Source organism: Trachemys scripta, chromosome 1, assembly GCF_013100865.1.
Source record: "Trachemys scripta elegans isolate TJP31775 chromosome 1, CAS_Tse_1.0, whole genome shotgun sequence".
Classification (NCBI taxonomy): domain Eukaryota; kingdom Metazoa; phylum Chordata; order Testudines; family Emydidae; genus Trachemys; species Trachemys scripta.
The window spans coordinates 185,899,984-185,927,118 of record NC_048298.1 but is presented as its reverse complement, the minus strand read 5'-3'; the positions used below and the strand labels follow the sequence as shown (position 1 = coordinate 185,927,118).

Here is a 27,135-nt window from a genome sequence, read left to right as displayed (position 1 = left end):
TAATTGTATTTTTTTATTTTCTACCAAAATCAGACAGTGATTTTTATGCAAAGTTATAAAAATGCATAGTATTCACTTAAAATTAGAATAGTTTTGTCTTGAGCTACTTTTGTTTAGGTAGGGAAAAAATAAAAATAAGTGGGAAGCTCAGTTTTAATTTTCTTATATTATTGCTTTTTCAGAAAAAAAGTTGTCCGGAGAGCAACAAAGTTACCACCAAGTTTAAATGGTTCTTTCAGAACTATTGTGCTCTCTTGGGTAAAAACTTTTTAAAGCACTGTGTGTTAAGTACTCAAATGTTTCAGTAAAATACATACTTCTAATTGTAAAACACCTTATCTCATTAAACAAAATGATTAACCAATTATTTACATAGTAGACTAACCTGTCCTGATAAAACATACATATATATAATCTTTGGGACATGAAACTTGTCTTACATGTATATAGCATCAGGCACACCACAAGTACTACTGTATAACAATAAACTGGTTGACTTTAGCAGAAGCAGCATCATCTTAATGTAAAATACAAGTTGGTAACGATGAAGTAAGAGAAGGTGTCAACTCTGCTCTCTCACATATTTTGTATATAAACAAATGGAGGATGACATGCTGGGATTTCTGCTGTAAAATAATTCTGAATATGGTCAGGGAAAAGGGCCAGATGGGCAAGCTTTTGTACTTGTCTTCTTGATTGCTTAAGAGGATATGGCGAAAGCATGCCTTTGGACTGGAAAGCCTAATTCAAATTAAAAAAATGCCACAGAACAAAAACAAAACTTTTGCGGACTATCCTATTGAGAAAAAAATGTTTACTAAAGGGAAAAAAATTACGATGGGAGTTGTGTTTTACCGAAGATGAATAATCCTTCCTGATTTACAGTGTGCTGTCTAGTTTCCTGCAAATATCTCATTTGCCAGGTTAACTACTGACACAATCTCAGTGGATGAGAAATGTAATGAATTTTAACTGGTCACAAGTTAACTGCTTGAAAACCCACAGTACTGGTTTGTGATAACCACCAGCAAACATACGTTGAACTGAAGTCGGCCCAGTTGTTGGTGGCTGCAGTAGATTCTGTTGGAGCTGGAGCTGCTGGAGTTGGGGGTGTTTCACGCAAAGAAACTTTAGGTGCAACAGTAGTGTCAACTACTGGTTTCACAGAGGTTGGAACTTCGTTGTCAGGTATTTTCTCTGCATAGTTTGCAGGGAACCATCCCGTCTTTCCCTTCAGTTCACCTCCAAGCCACCCAGGTTCTCCAGTTTGGCTTTCATCCACCTGTAAGTACATTAAATCACAAGGTTCAGAAACATCAGAAACATTTTTACTTAAAAATCCAGCTGCCATTCATAGTTGATTAATTTTCTCCAGTTACTGGAAACTCAAAATTTTGTTACAAATAAAGGTGTCATATGGGCAAAATTGGATAATTTTTTAATATTCAGCTGTACTTTATACAGCATACATAAATGTGTAATGGCATGAGTACTGTAATGCAAAGTCATCCTTTTCATAATTAATACTTTCCCAAATTCAAATATTTGCATGGGACGGAAAAAGAAAAAAGACTGCCTAAATCTCAGGCTACGTCTATACTTGCGCACTTCCCTGAGTACTTGTCCATATACTGCTAGAACATGTACCTTGTACCCACACAGCGTCCACATATTCTGCCTGCGCAAGGGTATATGCTGCATACGGGCATATACCTGCATCCATACTGCCCCTTTTCAGTACATGACAGTAGTGCTATTTTAGGGTCGGTGTCCTGGAGTCCTGTGTGTCACAGGAGATGCTCTGGGAACCGCTTTGCTGCATGTTGCCAGTACTGACAACACACAGTTGCTGCCTTCACACATTTGGCATCAGCAGCTCTTGGTCATCTCTCCCTTTTGCCAAACTGGGTTGAAGCCAAGGAGCAAGTCCACAATGTGGTTCTTCTCCTGCTACTGCTTGTGGGGACTAATGTTCATGCAGTCCAGTACCAGATAATGGATAGAATGGGTCAGAAAAATTTGAAATGCTGAAGATGACTAACCAAGAGGGCAAACAAATATTTACTAAGCTTCCAAGGAACAGATGTGTTGAATGCTGGGATTGCAACAGTATACCCATGGATGGACTGCTGCTCCTAGTCCCAGATAAACAACGTAGTGTAGTGGGACCACATCAGTTGGGAAACCTAGGATGATGACCAGTGGCTGCAGAAATTCCGAATGAGGAAGATCTTCATGGAGTTGTGCAAGTTGCTTGCACCAACCCTTCAGTGCAGACCACTCAGTTTCAGAAATCCATACCAGTACAGAAGCAGGTGGCTATCACCCTTTGGATGCTGACAACACCTCATAGCTGTCAGTCAATTGCAAACAAGTTAACGGTTGAGAAGTCAACTGTCAGGGTGACGGTTGTACAGGTTTGTCATGCTATCAAAACTGCAATCTACCCATGGGTGGTTGCCATAATTAAAGTCCCTGAAATTACAGCAGGATTTCAGAGGATGTGCTTTCCAAACTGTGCGGGCACCATCAAAGGAACACACATTCCAATACTTCATCCATTAAAAGGAGCCAGTGAATATGTGAACCAAAAAGGTTACTCTTCACTCATTATCCAAGGCTCAGTGGACAATAGAGGTTGGTTCATGAACACCTATGTTGGACACAGGAAAGGTTCACGACACCAGGGCACTCAGGAGGTCAGGATTGTACCGCAAAGGGACTTCCATTCTGCAGAAAAAACTAGGTTGTGTACGGTGTTTCTGTCCCCACAGTTATTTTGGGGGACCCCGCATACCCGCTTCCAACATAGCTCAAAGTTGTACCCCAACATTGCTGACCTAAGAAAAAGCAAATACAAGTACAGAGTAGCTGCAAAATGGTAGCGGAATGCACTTTTGAGAGTCTGAAAAGCTCGCTGGTGATGCCTGCGGACCCATCTGAATGCCAGTGCAGCCAATGCAGTTCACATTAGCGTGGTGTGCTTTACCTTGCATAACATTTGTGAGGCTAAAAGGAGAATACTTCCAGAGCGAGTGAGCACAGGACAATTCTGGCTCTCAAAGCCTGCATAGACAGCTGGATCCCACCTACATGCACACTGCTCCTGTTCTCGAAGAGCAATGGAGATTCGCAATGTGATTTGCTCGCACATTGTGGATCAGGATGTAGCCAGAAGGTGACTTGGGATCGTGCCAAGGAATCATTTTACAGAATCACTGCAGACACTTCTGCAAATCTAGAGGAAGGATGGAAAAATTCTTTTGCATGGAAGCTACTTAATTTGAAATAGTAAGCAACCAGTTCTGGTTGCAACTGTCCCTAGACTACTCCCCTCTACAGCTGACAGATCACTCTGCCATAGGCCACGTGTTGACTTTTTGCCTATCTGCTACTGTTTGTATCCCTCACTCTCCAGTTAGCATAAAACAATCCATTATTTCTGCTTTGTGTTGGGCCTATCTCTGCCTCAGTTCTATTAATTCACAGCAAACACAGAAACAAATGGACTGCATGCTTGACTAGTCCAATGTGACTTTGCTGCAGTGCAGAGCAAAATTTCCACTGCAGCAGCACTGAATACCATGTTGAGATGGCATTCTGAGTGACGGAAGGTCACAGTATAGGGCGAATCTTGCCAAATGGGGTGGGGGAGGGGAGTAAATATCAGCATCTGACTCTTCAAGTTGAATAATTCACACTGTAGTAACATTTGACATAATTTGCACTCTTTGGGAATTGCTAAGGTGATGATTGAAATCAATAATAAATAAGTTCAGCAATAGGTCACAAGCTGTCTTTTTAACCTGCTAAAAAGGGCTTCTTAAAAATGGATCACACGGATATAGTTGCCTAAATGACTTAAATTTTTTTTGCACAAGTATATGAGAAATATACAAGAATGATTTTAAAAAGTGATTAAAGATTTCTTTAAGCAGAATTGAAAACTCTGCAAATTCTTAAAACAGTACAAATCACGCAGATGAAATTTCCGTTTCTTCAATCAACATTAGCTTTTTTGAAATATTCTATAAGCATGAAAAGCCATCTTTTTACATTTACAAAAAATTATGATTTCCCAGCTTTATAGAGGGTAGGTGACCTGTTTAAAAGTTTAAAGTATAGCACTGTAGAACTTCAAAGAAGCAGCTTTTGTAAGACTTCACAAGAAGAACACTCAATGACAAAAAAAAAAAAAAATTGAAATCCAGTTACCTCTGGCATTTAATCCGATTGAAAACAAATACCACCATTATATATCTTTTTTCAACCATATATTCTACCTGCTAAAACACTATCCGTTTCTTTTTAAAATCTACTTTCCTGAAAGCTGACTTTCATCTTAGAAGATGAATGAAACCCTTACTACTACTCAGAATGCAAGATCTTCCAGGCAGTGACCATCTTCTTATGTTTGTGCAGTACCTAACATAACGGGGCATAGATCTCTAGGCTCCGACATATTACAAAACAACAATAATCGTCTCCATCGCCATCGGTTGACAAAACTGACTGACTACAGACTACTATGCATTATTATGAAATTGCTTTAGGCTCTGGGCAGAAATGGAGCTATTTGATCCTGAATTACATTCCTCTAATACCCAGGCCACTAAGATCAATAATCCAAGTGTTCTTCATGGAATTACTTGCAAATTCATTCCAAAACACTGAAGTACACAGGAGATGGTTAGTTCCATCAGAATCTGCTCAGGAACTTCAGCTTGGTGCTAGGGGAGGGGATGGAAAGATGCCCAACCCAAAGGAAAACAAATGAACTCATTAACATCCACTCCACTAGAAAAATATCCAGTCAAAAGGAAAGATAAACAGCATTCCTCCATACAGAGTGCTAATGAAATAGAAGTTAGAAATTTATCAGTTTGAGAGGGAGCCTGGAATGGAAGGGGCTGTCTAGGTTCAAAAGTATTATCAATCCAAGACAAATGCATGGTTAAGCTGTAGGAAAGGCTGTAAATAATTATAAATACAATTTATACGAAAATAATCTTTAAAAATATGTTTAAAGTTTAAGGAACTTGGAAAGCCAAAAACTCCAAGTTAAATGGTAAAAATAAAAAAATTAAACAGAAAACATAAATAAAAATTTTATTTGACGTACTTTAACTCAACTCTGACCTGTATTCCCATCATGCACACAGATTCAATGGGAGACCATGAATATATAACCAAATATCCCAGTATTAGAGAGAGCCAGCATCTGTATCTGGTACATACTTCCTGAACCCTCTGGTTATTTGTCTACCCCCTAAAAATTAAATGCCCCCTTCCACACAGGTCCTGCAGTTTCACACATACATTACAGCAAAGGTGGAAAAGGAATTTAAATTACCAGAGAGCTGGAGACCACTTAAAGCTCAGTTCAGTCTCACAGGGCAAACAGCGTTTCAACCAACTCTTCAAACCATGTTGCAGCCCTGTTAAAGTCAAGGCGGTAGCACGGCTCCGGAACATGGTAACACACAGCCTAACTCTTGTCTGCACTGTCAGACTGAACCATGCTTTAACTGTGTTCCCTCAAAATACTAGTAGTTACAAGTGAGGCAGGATTCCAGTTGTAGCTGGATAGTGCTCACCAGCCAGCACGGACCAATCCAAATCACAGCACTATAGGCCTTCATCAACATTAGAACTTGATTGTTATTAGTTCGTTTTACCCCAGTCCATAATGGTTGGCCTAGACAAGCTGAAAGTTTAACCAGAGTTTAACTTGCATTTAAACGGTCATAAGGCCAGCCTATATAGCAGGGATTGACAACTTTCAGCCTGCACCGCTTCCTGCAGCCCCCATTGGCCTGGGCCGGCAAACTGCAGCCAGTGGGAGCAGCGATCAGCCAAACCTGTGGACGCAGCAGGTAAACAAACCGGCCTGGCCTGCCAGGGCGCTTACCCTGGTGGGCCGCATGCCAAAGATTGCCAATCCCTGATATATAGGATCTTAGACATATCTTAACACATAAGCTTGCAAACTGTTACTCTCCAAAAACTACAATTGACTTACACCTTTTAGAAGCATGACATGCCATTTTTTTTGAATGCTTAAGTGATGTAGGCACTTAAGAGCTTAAGTAACTTTAGACAACGGGACTTAAGTCTCTCAAAAATGTTACCCTAGATAAATTGAAAAAAAAAAACATGTAACTTGACAGTAAAGCTATATTTATAAAAATGTATTAAAAGATTGTGCAGACTTCTTAACAGTCATACAGCATACTTACCCATTCCCTTTTAACCTCCAGGAGGAAAGCAATGATTTGAAAGTAAGGCAGAATTATAACACATTTCACAAATTAAGCAATTACTAAAGAGCAGGAGAGCAATCCCACTAGAATCAGTTGTTAGCTCTGACAGTAATTAAAGATATTTAAATAAAAATAAGCCAAGGCCAGAGGCCAGTTTTTCCCTGTTATAAACTAAAAGCGAAACCTAAAAAGTCATGTACAAGTGAACGCAGATTATCCAAAACGTCATCTGAAATTCAGAAGTGTCCCCTGAAATCAGAATACTGATTTTCCAACATTTCATTATGTCCCCTGAGCCATTTAGTAAACTGAAGTTTAGTCTTCCTCAAGCAAAGCTCAGTGTATGTCTGTACCTTTAGCAAACATTTTATTCCCTGAGACTGGAATAATCCAGTTAATACTTTCTTCAATAACCTACAGAGCCCCACATGCCTGCATACCTTCTCCTTTGACTGATGACTTGCCAACCTCACTTCTTTACTAAAGGATAAGTGACAACATTTCAGTGAAACTATTGCACTTCAATTGGGTTTTGGGCCTCTTCCTAAATCATTCAGTAATGCCACAATCCAATCTTCACGATGTCATGAACACCAGATTGTGATATTGCTGAATAAATCAAAAAGGAAGAAAAGGTTGATCAGAGCTTCTTTTTACTAATGTCTAGATATCATTAAGATATGACAGTTTAGAAAGTTTATTTTTCCAAAACCCAACTGAAGTTTACCAGAGTGTGACAGCTTTTTTAAAAAAAGAACTCATTATGATAGGAAGATCAAGTAGTGAATTAAAGACATAATGCTTCTGCTTCATAGTTTTTCATAAATTAACTAGATTTTTCCGTAATATTTTCATTGAGAATTTTTTTAAATTGTAAAATGACATTTGCATGTTACAATATTAATAACGCTTATTCCAATTATTCAGATATTCTTAAACATTAATAAATATAGTTACTGACAATTGCAGTTACAATTTTTAAAAGATTTAGGAATTACAAAGAGTGCAAGTTATACTTCCACAGTATTTTTAGGCAGATTTATCCCAGTGGTACCAACCACTACAATTAAAGATGTATAAGCATTTCCATTCCATTTAGACTCCCAACAATGTTTTCAGTTGCTTATCACTTTCTGAAACTTCCTTTTGTCAGACTGACATTTTCTCTACTTTGTCCCTGCCTGAAAAATTATTTTTTAAGGTGTTTCAGCAAAACAATTCAGCCATTTTTAAGTAGGGGAAAATGTTTGAGAGGAAAAGTTATTGTATAAACAAGTAAAAAAACCTATACTGGATCATTATGACAAAGTAGAAATTGTAGAAAAAATATATTATTGGAGAAATGGTCATCATGTAATTAAAGTTCATAACATATAGATTGTGACCTTAATGTAGTCATTTCCTAACTCAGAATAAGTGTTTAACATAGCATTAATTTAACCCGTAACATTCTCTTAATATAGTTGAGTTTTTTTAAATTGGAATTAGAATAGTTTGCATTGTTTTAGTACTACAGTTTTAGATAGGCTTTATAGCCCAAAACAAATCTTTAATACTCTGTTCTGACCTCCAGATACAGCAACCATCCTCAGAAGTGACTATGACAGTGATGATTGTGTCACTTATTTGTCTTCAAGACCAAATGTCTCACTGTAGACTAGTTGACTTTGGGAACCTGTTCAGACACTTTGGACTTCCCTGTCACCAAACTCATTTAGAGCTGAGTTATTATACTAAGACTGATAAAGCTGATGAGCAAACTGTATCTATATCTTGCATTATAATGAACTTTAAGAAAACTGACCATTATTCTAATCTTATCACATCACATCCACCACAATCCCTCCACTGCTGACAGGACAGCTATACAGTCCCTGAAATCTAACCACCAGTGATCAAACCAGCAGACAAAGTGGGTACCATCATAGTCCTCAACCACGATGACTACACTGAGGCCAACCGACAACTCTCCGACACTACCTACTACAAAAAACTCAGACAACAGCACACCATAATTAACCCATAAATTTAAGGATATCATCAAATCCTTCCCCAAACAACTCCAAGAGAAATTCTACAAACTCCTCCCCCGTGATCCCCTTCTTTGTGCTTCCCAAGATACACAAACAAGGGAACCCAGGCAGACGCATCATATCTGGCCACAGCACTCTTAATGAAGTATTATTGGGACTCATAGAAACCATCCTCAAATCACTCAACAGACAGAGAGCCAACTTCCTCCAGGATACAACCAACTTCCTCCACAAACTCCGCAACATTAACCACCTCCCTCAGAAATCAGTTTTGCCACCATGAATGTCACTTCCCTATACAACATCCCTCAATGACAGCATAGCTGCTTACCTCTAATATTTACAAGACCATGGACAACCCTCAGATATGCATCCTAAACACATCGCCAAACTCATCCATTTCATCCTCACTCATAACAATTTTACATTCAATAACACATTTTGTCCAAACCATGGGAACATCCTGGGTACTAAGATGGCTCCCCAATATGCAAAACTCTTCATGGGCCAACTTGAAGAATTTCTGGACAAATCCACCACAAAAACTGAAATACATTCATGATATTTTCATCCTCTGGATGGACGACAAACTCCCTCAGAGATTTCTACCACAATTTCAACAACTACCAAAAGTCCATTAAACTCTTTCTGGAACACTCCCACACCAGCACCAACTTCCTGGACACCACAATCAGCTTCCAACAATGGAACCCTACCAACAACCATATACAAGAAACCCACAGATCACTATACCCGTCTTCATAGACCCAGTAAAAACCTGAAACACACCAAGAAATCTAATCTACAGGCAGGCACTCAAACCACAGAATATGCTCTAAGGAGAAAGTCCAGGATATACACCATAATACATTCAAAACTGCCTTCACCAAACAAGGACACTCCAGAGAAGTAGATCGCATCATGGAACAGGCCACCCAAACAGAACCTGCTTCAAAAACACAGAAATAACTGCCCCTCCCCGACTGTACAGCCCTACTTGTCACCTACCACCCCATACTGGAACCCATACAGGTATTATCAAACAACGACAACCCATATTCGATGGGGAGCCCATCCTGAAAGAAATCTTTCCTGAACCCTCTCTTCAAACCTCCAAACGCCCCTCCCCCCCAAACTCTCAAAGCTCATAATCAGAAGCAAGCTCCCCACACGCTAGGACATATGAAAGCGGCAACAGACCCTGCCAGAAAAACAGATGAAAAACCTGCTACAATGATCAACACTCTCCAAAATGCACCTTTCAAGATCCCTGGGTTCTACACATACCTATCATAACATATCGTGTACCTCATCCAGTGCACTAAATGCTCCAATAGCAAATCTGTGGGTGAAACTAGACAATCACTAAGCTCTCGAATGAACTCACAGGAAAACGATCAGACACAAATGCCACATCACCTGTGGTGAACACTTTTCACAAAGTGATCACTCTAGATCTGACCTCTCAGTCCTCATCCTCAAAGGAAATCTGCACAATACTTTCAAAAGATGGCCCGGGAGCTTAAATTCTAACTTCACTAGTCACTAAAAATCATGGACTGAATAGAGACACTGGATTGATGGTTTAGCACAACAATCTATAACCCACTAACAACCCCCCTTTCCTCCCTGTGCCTTAGAGGGGTGTTAACAGGCAATTTCACCTTGCACGCTCCCTTGAAATGTGTGTTACTATTTATGGTAAACTGTTCTATTTTGTATTTAGCTATGACACTCTCAGTAAGGTCTTGTCTTCATGTACAGCGGCACAGCTGCACAGGTGCAACTGTACCACTGTAGCATGTTAGTGAAGACACTACTATGCCAACTGGAGAGCTTCTCCAGTTGGCGTAGTTAATCCACTCCCTGGCAGTAGCTGTATCAGTAGAAGTTCCACATCCATGAGCAATATAGTTATACTGACATAGGCCAGTCCTACATTACAGACCTAAGTTTCCCAGACCAGAAGAAGAGCTCTGTGAGAGCTTGACAGTTTATCTCCCTCACCAATAGAAGTTGGTCCAATAAAAGATATTACCTCACCCACCTTGCCTCTCTCATTATTCTAACAGCAGAGATGATAAATGATAGCACATACTGTACATTTCAGTCTTTACAACTTGCTTGTAATACTTGTGGTATATGTAAATTCAAAGTTAGGTTGAATAAAATACTGGTATAAAAACAGAAGCAGAGATGTAAAACAAAGTAGTTTTCCAAGCAACATCACACTCTTCTTACCATGACTATGTCACCTGGCTGAATAGTGATTTCATCATGGCTTCTGGCGTCAAAAGGATACAATGCCCGATAATATACTATTTTTACATCTTCCTGAGCAGAAATAGTTAGTGGAGCTTTTTCTATATATAGAGGAAGAAAAATACATATTAAAAACTAAACAAAAATGTTTGTGAAGCACTTTAGAAGAAGAGAGGTAAAAAAAATGAGAGGCAAAGTGTTAATTATCACAATGCCCCTGAGAGGCAGAGTAAGTACTATCCCCATTTTACATAAGGGGAAATAAGCAAACAAATAATTAAACTTACATTTTCTCTCTATTTTCTCCTTTAGCACCACCTATTTAAAATAATATGCTTTTAGCTTTTATGAAACACACAGCTATTTATATAGAAAATAACTGCATTTAAAACCATGTACAATGATTTTACAACTTTCCCTGTTTTGTTTTGAAGCATTGCACCGACGTAATGGATTAACTTGATCAGTAAATTCCTGGTATAGATGGTCATTATCCATATAGTGACCTTTTACAGCCTCATTAAATCGCATCTGGCAAATACTATATGGCTGATGGATAACATCTACTGTATTTATTCCCCCTTAACTGGTTTTAAGTTTTTTTTCCAAACAATTTGGATTTTTTTTTTTTAAATTGTATGTGACTAGCTAGTTACATACTGCCTCTACTTTGAAGGATCCCAAAGCAGATGTTATAGACTAGCATACAAACTGTACACAGGGGTGAAGTTATTTTTGAAGTGCAATTTTGCCTCTAAAAGGTGAAACATAGCAACATTATTTTATCTCATTGTTTTGAGAAATAATAGTTTGTTGGAGACAAGCACCAGCTTACAACTAAATACTCTTCTCCAAGCTGCATGGTGCATCTCATCCAGTCCCCTTCACTCCCTATGTGACTTCTATTAAATTCCACACTTGTAGGGAGAGCAACAGTGCCCAGAAGTGATGCACAGTGGACAATGTAAGCCTTAAACCATTTATTTAAACAAGATTAGTGATTTAGTTTGAATACAGAATATCCAACATATGGAATAAGAAGCCAGGATGTAAGGAGGAGGAGTCTATGTTTTAGCAGCTGTATGCAATAGATTTCCTTACTCTTCCATACCTGCACTTGACCAGGGCGCCTGGATGGCTGGCTTGGCTGGCTCTTGATGTTGATGGAAAAGCTTATTCAGTTTATCTTGCATTTCCTGTTTGCCCTTATCCTCACTGTCTGTCTTCTTGATTATTTCTTCCCTTTTTGGCTTTTCATCTTCTTGAAGTTTTTTTTGCCGCTGGTACTCTTCCTCCTGTTGCACTCGATCAAGCCACTGTTTATCCCTTTCCTGGATTCGTCTGTCAATTACAATTTTTTTTTTTAAATCAGACAAAGGGAAGTAAACCTAATATTTAGTTTACCTTGTGAATATGTGATTCATGTTATTAGCTTACATCGTTCTATTAATGATGGGAAATATCAAGAACACCGATACCATAGCATCTCCTTACTGCTGAAAAATCCCAGAAGACACGACATTTTGAAAACCCTGCCAGTAGAGCTCAGCATCTTATGAAAAATAAGCTAGTGACTCAGCCAACTACGAGAATACTACTAAGACTACAAAAAACTACATTTAATGGCAATCAGAGTAATTGCTCAGAAAATATCTAGCACCAGGATACTATAACAATTAGACAGATAAGGTGGCAACTCAGTTCTTAATATAACCCTATATTTTCAGCCATGCATATGAAATCTGTGGGTTTACAATCGGAGTTCTGCAGAAGCACCTCTAAGAGGCAAACAGTGAAAAAGACAGTTACCTTTTCTGTAACTGGTGTTCTTCAAGATGTGTTGCTCATATCTATTCCACAGTAGGTGTGTGTGCTTGCCACGTGCACCCCTGCCAGAAGTTTTTCCCCTAGCAGTATCCATAGGGGAGCACCCCTAGCAACCCCTGGAGTGGTGATTCTATGGTGCGGTATAAGGGGCGCTGCGCACTCCCCCCACCCTGTTCCTTCTTGCCAGACAACTCCAACACAGGGGAAGGAGGGCGGGATGTGGAATAGACATGAGCAACACATCTCGAAGAACATCAGTTACAGAAAAGGTAACTGTCTTTTCTTCAAGTGATTGCTCATGTGTATTCCACAGTAGGTAATTCCAAGCTATATCTGTTGGAGGTGGGTAGGAGTTCACAAACTCTTGGGACGGAGCACAGCCCTGCTGAACCCAGTGTCTTCCCTGGTCTGGGAGATGATCGCATAATGCGAGGTGAATGTGTGAACTGAAGACCATGTGGCAGTCCTGCAAATGTCCTGAATGGGGACATGGGCTAAAAAGGCAGCCGACGGGACCTACGTCCTAGTCGAGTGTCCCCTCACAATTGACGGCGGGGGAATTCCTGCCAAGTAGCAACAGGTATGGATGCACGAGGTGATCCAGTTGGAGAGCTGCTGAGTGGATATCAGCCGACCCCTCATGCGTTCGGCCGAGGCGATGAACAGCTGCGAAGACTTTCTGAATGGCTTAGTCCGTTCCAGGTAAAAGACCAGAGCCAGTCTCACATCCAGGGTGTGGAGGCAGCGCTCCTCACTGGACGCATGGACTTGGGGCAGAGGACCAGCAGGAAAATATCCTCACCCATCTGGTAGGTGGAGACCACCTTCGGGAGGAACGAAGGATGTGGGCGGAGCTGGACTTTATCTTTATGGAACACCATATACGGCGGCTCGGAGGTCAGGGCCCTGAGTTCCGAGACCTGTCTAGCTGATGTGATCGCCACCAGGAAGGCCACTTTCCACGAGAGGTGTGACCAGGAGCATGTAGCTAACGGCTCAAAGGGGGGACCCGTCAACCAGGACATCACCAAGTTCAGGTCCCACTGCGGAACTTGGGGCCTAACATACAGGAAGAGACGGTCCAATCCGTAAGGAATCGGCCAGTCATAGCATGGGAGAATACTGTGTGCCCCTGCACTGGCGGGTGAAAGGCCAATATGGCCAAGTGCACCTTGATGGATGAGGGTGCCAGGCCTTGGGCTCTAAGGTGAAGGAGATAGTCTAAAATGAGCTGGATTGGGGCAGCCACTGGGGAAACACCCTGCTCAGCCGCCCATCGGGAAAACCGAGACCACTTTGCCAAGTAGGCTCGACGCGTGGAGGGTCACCTGCTTTCCAAGAGGACGCGCTGAACCCCTTCCGAGCACGTCCTTTCCTCCCAGCCTAACCATTGAGCAGCCACACCGTGAGGTGGAGTGCCGCTAGATTGGGGTGGAGGAGGGGGCCCTGGTCCTGGAAGAGCAGGTCCGGGTGGGATGGCAATGGCCACAGTGGGGTGACCACCAGGCTCATGAAGGTCTTGTACCAATGTTGCCTGGGCCACACCAGGGCAATCAAGAGGACCCTGGTTCCATCCGTCTTTATCTTCTCCAGAACATTTCCGATCAGCGGAATCGCAGGAGGGAAAGGCATAGAGAAGCTGGCCTGACCAGGATAGGAGGAAGGCAACAGAGATAGCACCTGCGTGTCTCCCTGCCTCCCCCTGGAGCAGAACCTGGGACACCAGCGGTTCTGCCGGTCACGAACAAGTCCACCTGGGGAGTTCCCCACTCTTGTAAAAGTCTGAGCACCACCTGTGGATGTAGAGAACACTCGTGAGGAGAGAAGTTTCGGCTCAGGCAATCCGCCCGCGAGTTCCGGGCGCCCGATAGGTGGTAGGCCTGTAGGCAAATGTTGTGGCTTATACAGAAGTCCCACAGCCTGAGGGCTTCCTGGCAGAGGAGTGAGCCCCACCTTGCCTGTTGATGTAAAACATCGAGGCCGTGTTGTCCATGAGAACCCTGACCACTCTGCCTTCCAGGTGCAAGCGGAAGGCCACGCACGCCAGCTGGACTGCCCTGAGCTCCTTGACATTTATATGCAGGGCAAGATCCTGTGCGGACCACAGACCTGGGTTTGAACGTCCCCCACATGGGCTCCCCACCCCAGATCCGAGGCGTTGGACACCAGCTCCACCGACGGGGACCTGCCCCTGAATGGGACCCCGTGGAGCATGTTCACCGGGGAGGACTACCATTGTACGGAGGTGATCACCGGCTCGGGCACAGTGAGGACCTTGTCCATCCTGCTCTGGCCTGGGAGAACACCGAGGCCAACAAGAGCTGGAGGGGCTCATCCTGGGTCTGGCATGGCGAACCACATATGTGCATGCCGGCATGTGACCCAGGAACTAGAGATACACTCTGGCTGTCGTCACAGGAAACTTTGTGACTGTGTCGATGAGCCCTTTCAGGGTCTCGAATCTGTCTGGTGGGAGGTAGGCCCTGGTTAACATCACATCCAGGACTGCCCCTGATAAACTCTATGCACTGTATCGGAACTAACGTGAACTTGGTGTCGTTCACCCACAGGCCCAGGGTGGCACACGTGCCAGGAGAAATGCCACGTGATCCCACACCTGCGACCGGGAGCAGCCCTTGACCAGCCAGTCATCCAGATAGGGGAAGATTTGGACCCCACAACATCTGAGGTAGGCCACCACCACAGACATGCACTTTGTGAATACCCTGGGAGCAGTGGACAGGCCAAACGGGAGGACCATAAATTGGTAGTGCTCCCGGTCAACCGTGAAACGGAGGAAGAACCTGTGCCCCTCGAATATATGAATGTGGAAGTAAGCGTCCTGCAGATCGAGGGTGGTGTACCAGTCCCCATGATCCAGGGAAGGAATGATGGAGGCCAGAGAGACCATGCAAAACTTGAGCTTTACCATGTACTAGTTCAGGCCTCGCAGATCCAAGATGGGCCTGAGCCCCCCTTTGGCCTTCGGGATAAGGAAATAGCAGGAGTAGTACCCCTTGCGTTTGAACTCCACTGGCACCACTTTCACCGCTCCTAAGCCAAGGAGCCACCCCAGCTCCTGCTCTAGCAGAGCCTCGTGAGAGGGATCTCCCAGGAGGGACAGGGGGCGGAGGGTGGTTGGGCAGGGTAGAGGTAAACTGGAAGGTGTAGCCCCGGGAGATGGTATTGAGGACACAACAGTCCGAAATCAGCCACGACTACTCTGGGAGAAAAGCACACAACCGATTGGAGAAGGGAAGCTTTATTGCGGGTGGATCCCTGGTGTGAACTGGTAGGTTGCCCCCAGGCGTCCCGTCAAAACTGACATTTCCCCACCTGTTTACCCTTGGAGGATCCAGGATTGGGGGCAGACGGGGACTGCCTCTGCGGGCGTTTCTTATAGTCCCATGACTTTTTATAAGGGGGCTCGTATTTAGAGTGGGTGGCCTGGGTGGGAGCCTGCTGCGGCTTAAACTTGGGCCTGGCTGGAGCCGGGACATAGAGGCCAAGTGTCTTAAGCATAGTGCGGGAATCTTTCAGGCCGTGCAGCTTCACGTCCGTCTGTTCCACAAAACAGGGCCTTGCCATCGAACGGGAGGTCCTGCAGGGAGTTCTGCGCCTCACTGGACAGCAGGAGCCACGACGCCCTTCTCATGGGCATTGCAGCCGTATCCGCAGCATCCGCCGCTGCCCTGCCCGCCGCTGTGCCCTCCTCCACCAGCGCTTTGAACTCCTCCTTGTCACGCTCTTGGAGGGAGTCCTCGAATTTGGGTAGAGAGCCCCGCAGATTGAACTCATGCCGGCCCAGGAGAGCCTGGTGGTTCGCCACCCTTAACTGGCAACTCGAGGACAAATAAACCTCTCTCCCAAATAAGTCCAGCCTCCTTGAGTCTTTATTTTTCATAGTAGGGGCTGGTTGGCCCTGCCTCTCCCTGTGGTTGACTGACTCGACCACCAGGGAGTTGGGGGCAGGGCGGGTGTACAGGTATTCATGCCCCTTGGCAGGCACAAAGTACTTTCATTCTGCCCTCTTAGAGATGTGGGGCAAGGAAGCCGTGGTTTGCCACAAGGCATTTGAAATTTTTGCAACCCCTTCGTGGAGTGGAAAGGCAACCCTGCATGGTACCAAGGCCGACAGGACGTCGAAGAGGGAAGCCGAGGGTTCCTCCACCTCCTCGGCCTGAAGGTTGAGGCTTGATGCCACCCTTTTCAATAGTTCCTGGTGGGCTTTAGAGTCCTCCTGCAGAACAGAGGGAGGAGGGGCCGTAATAGCCTCATCATGGGAGGGTGAGGATGCAAGCACGGTACTCTGCGTACGCACCGGTACCGGAGGTCCTACTACTTGGTCGCCCTCCGGGCACGGAACCAAAGATGCACGTCCCACCAACTCCTTTCTGGGAGGCTAGGAAAGGGAAGCAGCCAGTCTTTCTGAGGCTCTGGCCACTGAGCGAGCCCCCACTGGGGGCTGAGTCAGGGGCCACAGGGCCCATTGGTACCACGGTGCCGGCCAAGGAGCCCGGTGCCACGGCACCTGCTGTGGCACTGGCGGAGCAGGCTGTTTAGCCTGACTAGCCTGTCCCATCGACTGACAGCTATGAAGGGAGGCCGGGCTGGCATATGATCTGCCACTGTCCCTGCACCAGGAGGAGTGGCGGCGTCCAGGATGGTGCCTATCACAAGACCGTGATCCTGACGTGAAGGACGTGAAGGAACTGTACCACCGGTAGCAGCTGCTCCATGATCAGCTCCAGAGGGTGGCTCTGGGACGACGAGGCGCTGGCGATCAACGTCTGGGACTGCGGGAGTGGTGCCGCAGCAGGGTCCTGGAGCGAGACGACGAACGGGAACGGCGTCGACGCCTGTATTGCAATGGGCTATGGTAGCCTCTCGGAGACGAGGACCTCCGGTGCCATCTGTCTCATTCTCAACGGGGCCCGCTTCCTTCACAAGGTCTATGGTCCCTTGAGGCGGAGTGGTACCTGGAACCCGTCAGCTGGAACCCAGCCAGACAACCTGGTGGGGGTCGACGGTGACCGGCGTGGACTACGCTTGGACGGTCGCTGAGCGGTGAACGATTTTGGGAACATTCCCTCGACCACGAACGGTACCGACCAGAAGACGACTGCGGCGATCCAAGCGATGGCTTGCCTCTGGACCGGGGAGCCAATGGTGGCAGTGCCCCTGGTACCGGCAGAGACATAACGTCCCAGGTTGCTTGCTGGACCTCCGACATGGAGGGCACCCAGATATCCAGGGAAACTTGCTCTGACTGGGCCGGGCTACTCTGCTCAACCTGAGTCGGAGGCCTGGAGGCTGACGGGGACAGAGAACTGCCCAACGTGGGTCTAGTCTCTCTCCCGGTCTTGCTCCAGTGCCTCAGCGGAGAAGACCTCTACTTAGCCTTCTTGGCGTGCCCCGCAGACGGGGAGCGGTGCCAACTGGTGGAAGGCACCGAAGGGTCACTATGCACTGATGCCGACTCGAAGCGGCGCACTGGAGTCTGGGTCAACTCCGACTTCATCAGAATGTCTCGGAGCCGAATGTCTCTCTCTTTCTTGGTCCAAGGCTTGAAAGATCTGCAAATCTTGCAGCGATTGCTGAGATGGGTTTCCCCCAGGCAGCGTAAACAGTCTGCATGCGGGTCACTCACTGGCATCAACCGCCTGCAAGTGTCGCACGACTTAAAAGCCCGGAGCACAGGGCACGCCCCGACCCGGGCTCACTAAACTAAACTAAACTAATACTAATCTAAACTACTTCAACTACAGGTACTACTACTACGAATGAACAAGAGTTCTAGAGGAAATCTGCAGACAAGCTGGAGCAGAGCAGTTCCAATGCACCTTCACTGGCGGCAAGAAGGAACTGAGGGTGGGAGGAGCGTGAGTGCCCCTTATACCGTGCCATAGAGGCACCACTCTAGGGGTCGCTAGGGGCACTCCCCTATGGGTACTGCTAGGGGAAAAACTTCCAGCATTGGTGTACGTGGCAAGCACACACACACCTACTGTGGAATACACATGAGCAATCACTCGAAGAATAATGAGAATACCAAGGACTCCTGAATGGTAAATGGTTCACTAATTTTGTGCTGGAGTTGTCTGCAAGCAGAGGGGGGAAAATTAACACCTTGGTCTTGCAGAAATCTTGGAGATCTAGAACTGCTGGTGTTCACCCTCTCAAACTGGGCTAAGATATTTCTTTAAAAATTTATAGTCACAGTCATTACCATGAAGTTACTCATTTCTGATTACTAGGTAGATTTAAATGGATATGTTAACATGTAATCTGTGCTGAGCTGGTATTACTAGGAGAATCGTGTTTCGCATTCCCTGACTATTTTCAGTTTAAGCTCCCAATGTTGCAAATTCATCAATATTTTATTCGTTATTTCTTATAGTTTTACGCAGTTCTATTAATACAATCCACAGAAAATCATTCTAAGAGTGATAAACTGTAGAAAAAATTCACATCATTCATTTGAAGATATAAAAACCCTTGAAGTTTTAGAGCTTAAATTTAGGCACCAGGTTTTAAAGTGACAATACTGAAAAGTAAGCCATCTTATGTCTGCTCAGGAAATGTAAGGCTATATTTTTGTATTTCAAAATACTTATACCTAAACAAGACTGGCCAACTGAACAAGCCTTTTGGATATGATAAATACTGCATTTCCTGTAAACAGTTCTTTTTTACAAGAGTAAATCTGCCAACCCTGCAGGATTCTCCTGGATTCCCCAGGAATTAAAGATTAATCTTTAATTAAAGATTATGTCATGTGATGAAACCTTCAGGAATACGTCTAACCAAAATTGGCAACCCTATATAAGAGGCTGGCTCTGTGCCTTTAAAACTGCATCTCTCTCTTAACATGCTTTTCCTGCACAGCACTAGGCAGCCTAGATCACAGAACATTCAGAAAAAAACAGGAGTACTTGTGGCATCTTAGAGACTAACAAATTTATTTGAGCATAAGCTTTCGTGGGCTACAGCCCACTTCATCGGATGCATGTAGTGGAAAATACAGTAGGAAGATCTATCTATTTATCTATATATATATATATACACACACACACACACCATGAAACAATGGGTGTTACCATACACACTATAAGGAGAGTGATCAGTTAAGGTGAGCTTTTATCAGCAGGAGAGAAAAAAACTGTTTGTAGTGGTAATGAAAATGACCCATTTCCAGCAATGGACAAGGAGATATGAGGAACTGGGGGGCGGGAGGGGGGAAAATAAGCATGGGGAAATAGTTTTCCTTTGTGTAATGGCCCATCCACTCCCAGTCTTTATTCAAGCTTAATTTAATGGTGTCCAATTTGCAAATTAATTCCAATTCAGCAGTCTCTTGTTGGAGTCTGTTTTTGAAGGTTTTTTGGTTGTAATATTGTGACTTTTAGGTCTGTAATCGAGTGGCCAGGGAGGTAGTAGTATTAGACTGCTTGGGATAGCGGAAGAGTTATGTAATACCAGCACCCATACATAGTTAGGAGTAAGGTGCAAGGCCAATGATAGTAAAAGGAATACTGTTTCTCCAGCTTACAAATACTGCCAGGGCTTTCTGACTTCCAGTTATGTCATTTAACTTCACATAGTAAAGCTGCAGCCCTTTCAGCCATTTGTTTCAAACATTAGTCTGTGCGTCTTCATTAGTGAGTGCTCTTGCAATACATTTAGAGTCTATTATTCAGAAGTCTTGTTGTAATACTATTAGACTGCACTATATAAAAACGTTCAGGGGAAATCTTCTCTAGACACCATGGTGCAGCATTTAATGGTGTTAAGTGTGCTTAATTTGTTCAAAGAGGGTTCTATATGGCTTGTATTGTAATCATGGATAGTAAATACTGCTTTAGCTGGAAAGTTGAGTTTTTAATTATGGTTTTTAGTACAGCGGTTAACACTCACCGCTCAAAATCAAGTTTGATATAACTGATGGGGATGGGACCCACAGAGGATAATGGCTTTATAAAGGAGCTGCATTATTCACCCCCCTTCTCCCCCCCCCCCCGGTGGGCATTAAAGGTCTAACTGTTAGCAGAACCAATGCACTTCTGCTCCATGTGGGAAGACAAGGCGGAAGGGATATGAAGAGATTGAGAAGATGCTTCCTGCAGCCAAACATGCAAGAGAGTTTGCCACAGACATAGACCTTGCATAGAAGCATAGGAGCTGTTGGAGCTCTGTTGCCTATGGAAAAATTATTCTACCGTTACCCTCTCCTCACAGATTTTTCTAGTGCGCAGCCTGGTTACTCTGGGATTTGGCCCTTAAATCAGGAATTAACAAGTGGAAACAGACTTTAGCTATTTTCTCTTTTCTCTCCAACACCATATCTGCACTTTAGGAAGGTTCTTGTCCCAAAGGCTACGGCCAGTTCTGGTCATATTACTCAAATACTTTTCTTCTCCTGCACAATCCCCTAAGGCTGTGTCCACACAGCAAAGAAAAACCCGTGACTGGCCCATGCCAGCTGACTCGGGCTCACAGGGCTCCGGCTGCAGGGCTGTTCCATTGCTGTGTAGACCTCGGAGTTCCCAAGCTCTGGGACCCTCTCACCTTGCAGCTACTGTCCCAGACTCCTCTGCCAAAGCAACAGAACGGAGTTATTTGTGCTACGCTCAGTGCATAGTTGTCCTCATTTCAAATAAAGTCAAAACAAGTTAATATAAACTTGGGGTTGTGGCTGCTAGGCCCTCATTCATCCAAAGGTTAGGTGCACATGCTGATGAATTCTAAGTTCTTCTTTCTCTGATTTAAGTATAAATGCAGAGTAAACTGCAATTTAACAAACTACTCAAAACCCCATCCCTTTCCCACAACAGTACAAAGATGTAGGCTGTCTCCAGCTAACTACAATAAGAGCAGCGAACACTCCCACTGCCCTACGGTGTGTAGATGTCTCTCGTAGCTTATTTCTTTCTCCCATTTATTTACTTTTCTCACCTATTCTCTAGCCCATTCTATCTATTTACATGCCATTCTTTTCTCTCACTTGTATATTGTTGTCATCTTTTCTCTTCCATTGAAAGGCAGCAGGAGATTAAATTGGGAGGTTTAAAATATTATCCAAGAGACGAATCAGTCATTTTCTATTTACTTGTTATTTTGACCTTTTTGAAAACTTTAGGGGGCAATGTTAAGGTGGTGGTAAAAGCCAGGTGGCGCAAGCGAATGATTAATGATTATATAACTGTGGGGAATCAGATGGAAGCCTAAACTGTTTGCCTCCAGACATACCCTTTAGAATTGCATGGGGCCTAAAATTTCCATCGTCTGAGAAATTTTGCATTTCCAAAAAAAATGTTTCTTTCTGAATCAGAAAAAGTTGGATATGCAATATTTTCTTGGGAGGGACATTTAAAAAAAAAAAAAAAAAAAAAAGACAGAAGAACCAATATGGAATTTTTCAACATTTTCTGGTCCCAGCATTCCAGGCTCCAAAGTCTGGGACCACAATTCCCAAGTTCTGAGCCAGACTGGCTGCCAGGGAAGCAGGACGCCTGGGTTGGCAAGAAACCAGGCACACTAGGCAAAATGCGTCAATTCCATTGAATCAACATTTTCTGACAGAAAACTTTTCTGTTGGAAAAATTTCAACCAGCTCTATTACTAATGTTAGAGATTTTTAAAGAGATGTAGAACATTATGTAAATAATGTGAGGCTTTTAACTGGACTCCATTAACACACTTTCAATTTTAACTATTTTTTCAAAAGCCTTTTGTTCGCATATATGGTTTTCAGCAAGATCTTGTTTTTCACCGAACTTTTCAAATTGGTTTCAGTGGGGAAGAAGGAACATAGTTAAGTGACTTGCCCCAGGATGCTCAGACAGTCTGATGGTCCAGATTACAATTTAAGGCCTTTCTAGCCAGCTCCCAGTCCTTTATTCTAACCACTTGACCAAGAGCTTTTGTTTAGATCAAGGATTTAATGCTCCCACATTGTGTGTTTCAAAAGAATGTTGAAAACAAAATCCGAACAGCTACAACAGCTGTATCATATTAAAATTTTCTACTGTGTTTTAATGAAACTTCTCCCTTATGGAAGAAAGCTACCAGCTAGTCTTCATACCATATATATGGAAAAAATGATTCTTAAAACAAAAATATTTCTTGTTCAGCATTTAAGTCTTTTTGTAACTTACACATTTTGTCTTACATACATCCGAAAAATTCAATGCATAGAAGCGTATAAAACCCTTTTGACTTTTCCCCTAGACTCCCAAACAGCATGGTCATTAAAAAAAAAAAAAAATTCTGTGCACTGGAGAAGCATTTCTGTTAAACAAACACATACACACACAAAAAGCATATCAAGCATCCTAGTTTCTTTGCCAAATTCTCATCTGCATACATTACTGCTGGTTCAGAATTCTAGGAACCAAAAGCAAGGGTGTGGTTGTACATACATAAGAGTTTGTCTCCACACTAGGCTTTGGATTCAATGATGCAAGGCTTTCCCCCTTTCAAGTGCAGTCTCCTTTTGGGCTGAAACAAAAATCTTGGCTAAGGACCTGAGTTTTCTCCCTGTTTCCTAGAGCTGCCAACATACTGATGATGCTCAGTAAATAACTGAGTTTAGATTAAATTCTTAGGAACAGAAAGTTTATTTTACTTGTATGTGAAACACTATGCACACCTATGGCTCTAAATAAATTTTGTATTTAGCATAAACTAAAAAACTGTTACCTTTGGGTTTCTTTTTGCTTTTCCAGTTCTACCGTCTTCCTCTCTTGCTCCTTCTGTTTCAACCTCTCAACTTCTAAGTTCTTTTGCTTCTGAAGCTGCTGCTTGTTATGTATCTCTCTCAGCTCCTACAGCAATCAATAAATATATCGCATGTAATAATGTACTACATATCAGTATCACAACAAATTGCTCCACGTTTCTCATTGTTAAGGACCCAGAACCTTCTTAAATATTATTACCCAAATTTTTGAAAATCAAGTAACCTGGCAACAGGTCAGACATTTTTACATGTTGCCATGATTTAGCCCTCAAAGTGATAATGCTGACATTTTATTGTCTACACCATAGATTCTTTAGTCTCCATTCCTTGCTATAGTAATTGGATTTTTCATTAAGTTACAGAACCTTGTCTCAATACAGTTATATAAGCGAGGTTGTATAAACATGAAATTGTCTCTGATATGTAGGGCCACAAATGTGTAAAATGCCATATTAGAATGGTCATTATTCAATTTATAGAGAGAACTGTTACTTACTTCATTCATAATCAACATATTGATTTAAGATGTGAATCAGGCAGCAAGAACACTTCTTCACAAAAAGCTGGAAGTCTCTGCTCAGGCTTTTAATATTTACAATTTATCTGGCAGTTATCTAAAGTATGGCTCACAGAGCTTTCCAAACATTTATTCTCTCTCCACTTTTAGTCATATTCCCAAAGATGATAAAGAGTTGAAAGAGACTGACTTGTTTCTTAAATACTGCTGTAAATGGCTAAAGGATTTTCTTCATAAATAAATAATCTTTATCTTGATGGTGGCCTTATTTTTATTAATAAGTTATTTATATAACAAAGCTGCTAATTTGTCAGATTTCTTACCTACTCATGACAATTTTTTAAAAATTAACTTCTGAATTGTTCTTACAAATATTGGCAACTATTTTCCACTGTATATGTTTCAGTTTGAAATTGATAGGTATATCATTGCCATATGAACTGCTGAAGCATTTTCAAGATTATTTTCTCTCCAAAAAATGGGATATTTTCAGCAGTGTCTTCAGAGCTGAATTCAGACACTGAAACAGATAGGCTTGGCAGAATTAGATTTTTATTTTTATTTTAAAATCATTTTGACTGATAACACTGACATTTATTTTTAAGGGTTTTTTTTAATTTTTATCAATTTAAATTTTCCCACTTGAGGGAAATTATGGGGAGGTCAAACAATTTTTAATGACAGACAGATTCAAAAAGTTAAAGCTTTATAACTGTTAAAACACAAATTGTATATTTTGACATGTGATGCTGATAAAGTAAATTCCCTTACTTTAAACTCAAATTCCCAAGCAGCATTTTTCTTTCTTTGCCCATCTGTAAATTGTGATCATCAATGGAAATATTTATTTCAGTGACTGGTGTGCGTATGGTGAAATCAACATTTACCAATAAGATCTAATCCTTTCAAGCCTAGAAAGAGGAATATTAATTTGCACAAATTTGATGATTTGGGTGAAAAGAACTGCTTGAATTGTTTGGGTAGCAATGATTGAATGCAGCGTGTTTAAAATAATAAAATGTCAGCACTAACATGAACAGAAATTATATTATGACCATCTTTGTACAACACCTAACTTTGGGGTTTGATCATCTTGTCAGTGTTTCTTTAACTAGCTAGCTGTACAAACTGGGAATGTCTTTATCCAAAAGATTTGAGTATTCTCTTCCCTTGAAAATTAGTCGCACATCTTTAAATAACCACTTCCAGTTTATGAAGAAAAATCTACTGTAGTCTTCACCTATATAAAAATAATCACAAACTATTCCGCTTCTATGGCAGGGAACTCTGAACTTTTATAAGAGTATACATATACACATACACACACACACTAATATTTTCCATGTCTTAGTGAAACATATTGAAACTTGCACCAGACCAGCCAGGTTTATATTTCTTATACACTTACAGGTTTATCCTTTATCACTTAGGACTGAAACATGTGCTCTCCCAGGTATTATTCATATACTGGGTCACTTAATCTTTGCTTTTGTCAGAATTTAACAAAGTTTTTTCCAAATAAATCTTTCATGTAAGGTGTTTAATTTTCTCACATTTGGACCTTGCATTTTAACAGAACTGGAAAGTGTATAAAAGCAGCAAAAATGAGAGCTGAACGCTGACAAGTCAGAAGCGATTTGGCAAGCAGCAATGGAAAAGAAAATGAGCAGATTACTTTGCAATATCATTAGTGACTTCTCACCTACAGTTTAAAAACACTTAAATAAATGTGATAGTCATTCATTAATTTTCCACTCCCTTTTAAAGTCTGCAAAGAATGGTTTTTGACTGAAAACACCTGTATGTCACTGAAACAAGTATATACATTAAACAAGTATATACATTAAACTGCAATCACACAGCAGAGCAGGCTGGGCTAGATTTTAAAAGAGGTATCAAAATAACTTAGATTGTGATAAACAGTAGCAAGTGTCATTTGCAAGATGCTACAACACTCATGATATATCTGTATAACTAAGAAGAAAGTTAAAATGAATATAATGGCTCTCAGTTTAATTTTATTTCTTATCCTCAAATATTACAACTTTAATGGAAACAGAACCCACACAGAGTAAAAGTGAACAGTTTGGGCAAAACAATACTGTGCGGATGCTATTATTTAGAAATAAGATGGGCCAAAATTCTGAATGTTTGGTTTGCTGGAATTTTTGACATTTCAAAAAGTTTCCCACAAGATGGAGATTCCATAAAATTTTCCACTATAGAAACAGACACCCAGTGTTTTTGAAACAAAATATGCCCCTCAAGACCCAGAAGCTACAGAATGAAATTGGCATGATTTTTGTCAGTTTTAATGCTGCCCACCACTGATCAACAGTGAAACTAAGGAGAATCACATCAATTTTAATCAGCTGTTTCCAGGACTTCCTGGGTAGCTGCCTGATCAGGCTGCAGGAGATGGGGCCCCAGGAGCTCACTGTCCCAGGAACCTAGAAGACCTTTGCTCCCCAGTCCCAGCGCAGTCTGGTGCAGCTGTTCAAGAGCCACACTCTCTGAAAGCCTAGGCTCCCCAGCAGCCAACCAAGAGATGGCTGGAAACCAGGCAGGTTTCCATCTGAACCCTGCCTGCGGTTCACTGAAAGGTCAACAAATCTACTAGGTTTCTGTGAAACATTTCAGATTCAACTAATCAGCATTTTCTGACAAAACACTTCCGTTGGAAAATTCTCAACCAGCTCTACTTAGAAAGTCACAATGAACCTTAAAGGCTAACTGAAGTCTAGGATAGGCATTACAGAACATACAAGAGGCTTAATTCTAAAGTGATCAGAGGATTTGGGAAATTTTTCCAAGTCCTGCACATGCACACATAGCTAGAAGCACTAGTGTACAGCACATTTGGGGGGAAGTGGGGGAGAGAGAACAGGGGAGGATTTGAAAGGAGAAGCATTGACAGTGAGAGCCAAGGGGAGCCAGGGACCTTGAACAACTTAGTAGCGGTAGAGGGCACTTGAAGCTGGAGGTAGTGCCTCCCCTTACAGAACTAGCTCACCTATTTAATTTTGTAGTTTACAGTATTTTTCAGTGTTAAGGATTCTACCTTTGTTCCAAACTAACTTATTTCCTGTAACCACAGAGAAAGTTCTTTATGCACACCCATAATTTCAATTAGCATCAAGATATTATGAATGCATGAAGCCGAACTATATTCAACATAATTCACATAAACATTAGTAGTAATGGGATTTATAAACATTCATCAAGAGGGAAATCCAGATTACAGAGGTCAGCCATGGATAAAAACTTATCTGATTTGTAACCAACTCCAAATTCATGCATTGGTATTGTCAATAAAGCCACTTCACTCCCATATCACTATGCCAGTCCACTAAATATGTAATTTTATTCTGCTCCATTGTATTTAGAGTTTTTTAACCACCGGTCTAGCTGTTTTTCCAGGTGACCAAGCTGCTGGTGCTGCCATTTCAAGTGTGGCTAGGGAGACTTTGGCATGCTCAGTTTAGTTACATG

General features: G+C 42.4%; 1 protein-coding gene across 8 annotated transcripts in view; it reads right to left on the bottom strand.

Annotated features, from left to right (window-relative positions):
• The window catches only part of ITSN1 (intersectin 1), a 209,200-nt gene that overhangs the window by 70,291 nt on the left and 111,774 nt on the right, over positions 1-27,135 (bottom strand). For all 8 annotated transcript variants that reach the window (XR_004643381.1, XM_034752246.1, XM_034752221.1 and 5 more), the window contains 4 exons: positions 23,087-23,211; positions 11,670-11,899; positions 10,538-10,659; positions 1,038-1,282 (listed from right to left, as the gene is read on the bottom strand). Coding sequence is in view for 7 of the 8 variants with exons in the window: in XM_034752246.1 (XP_034608137.1) it covers positions 1,038-1,282; positions 10,538-10,659; positions 11,670-11,899; positions 23,087-23,211 (722 nt within the window). In the remaining variant the exon portion in view is untranslated. The remainder of the gene's footprint in view (positions 1-1,037; positions 1,283-10,537; positions 10,660-11,669; positions 11,900-23,086; positions 23,212-27,135) is intronic.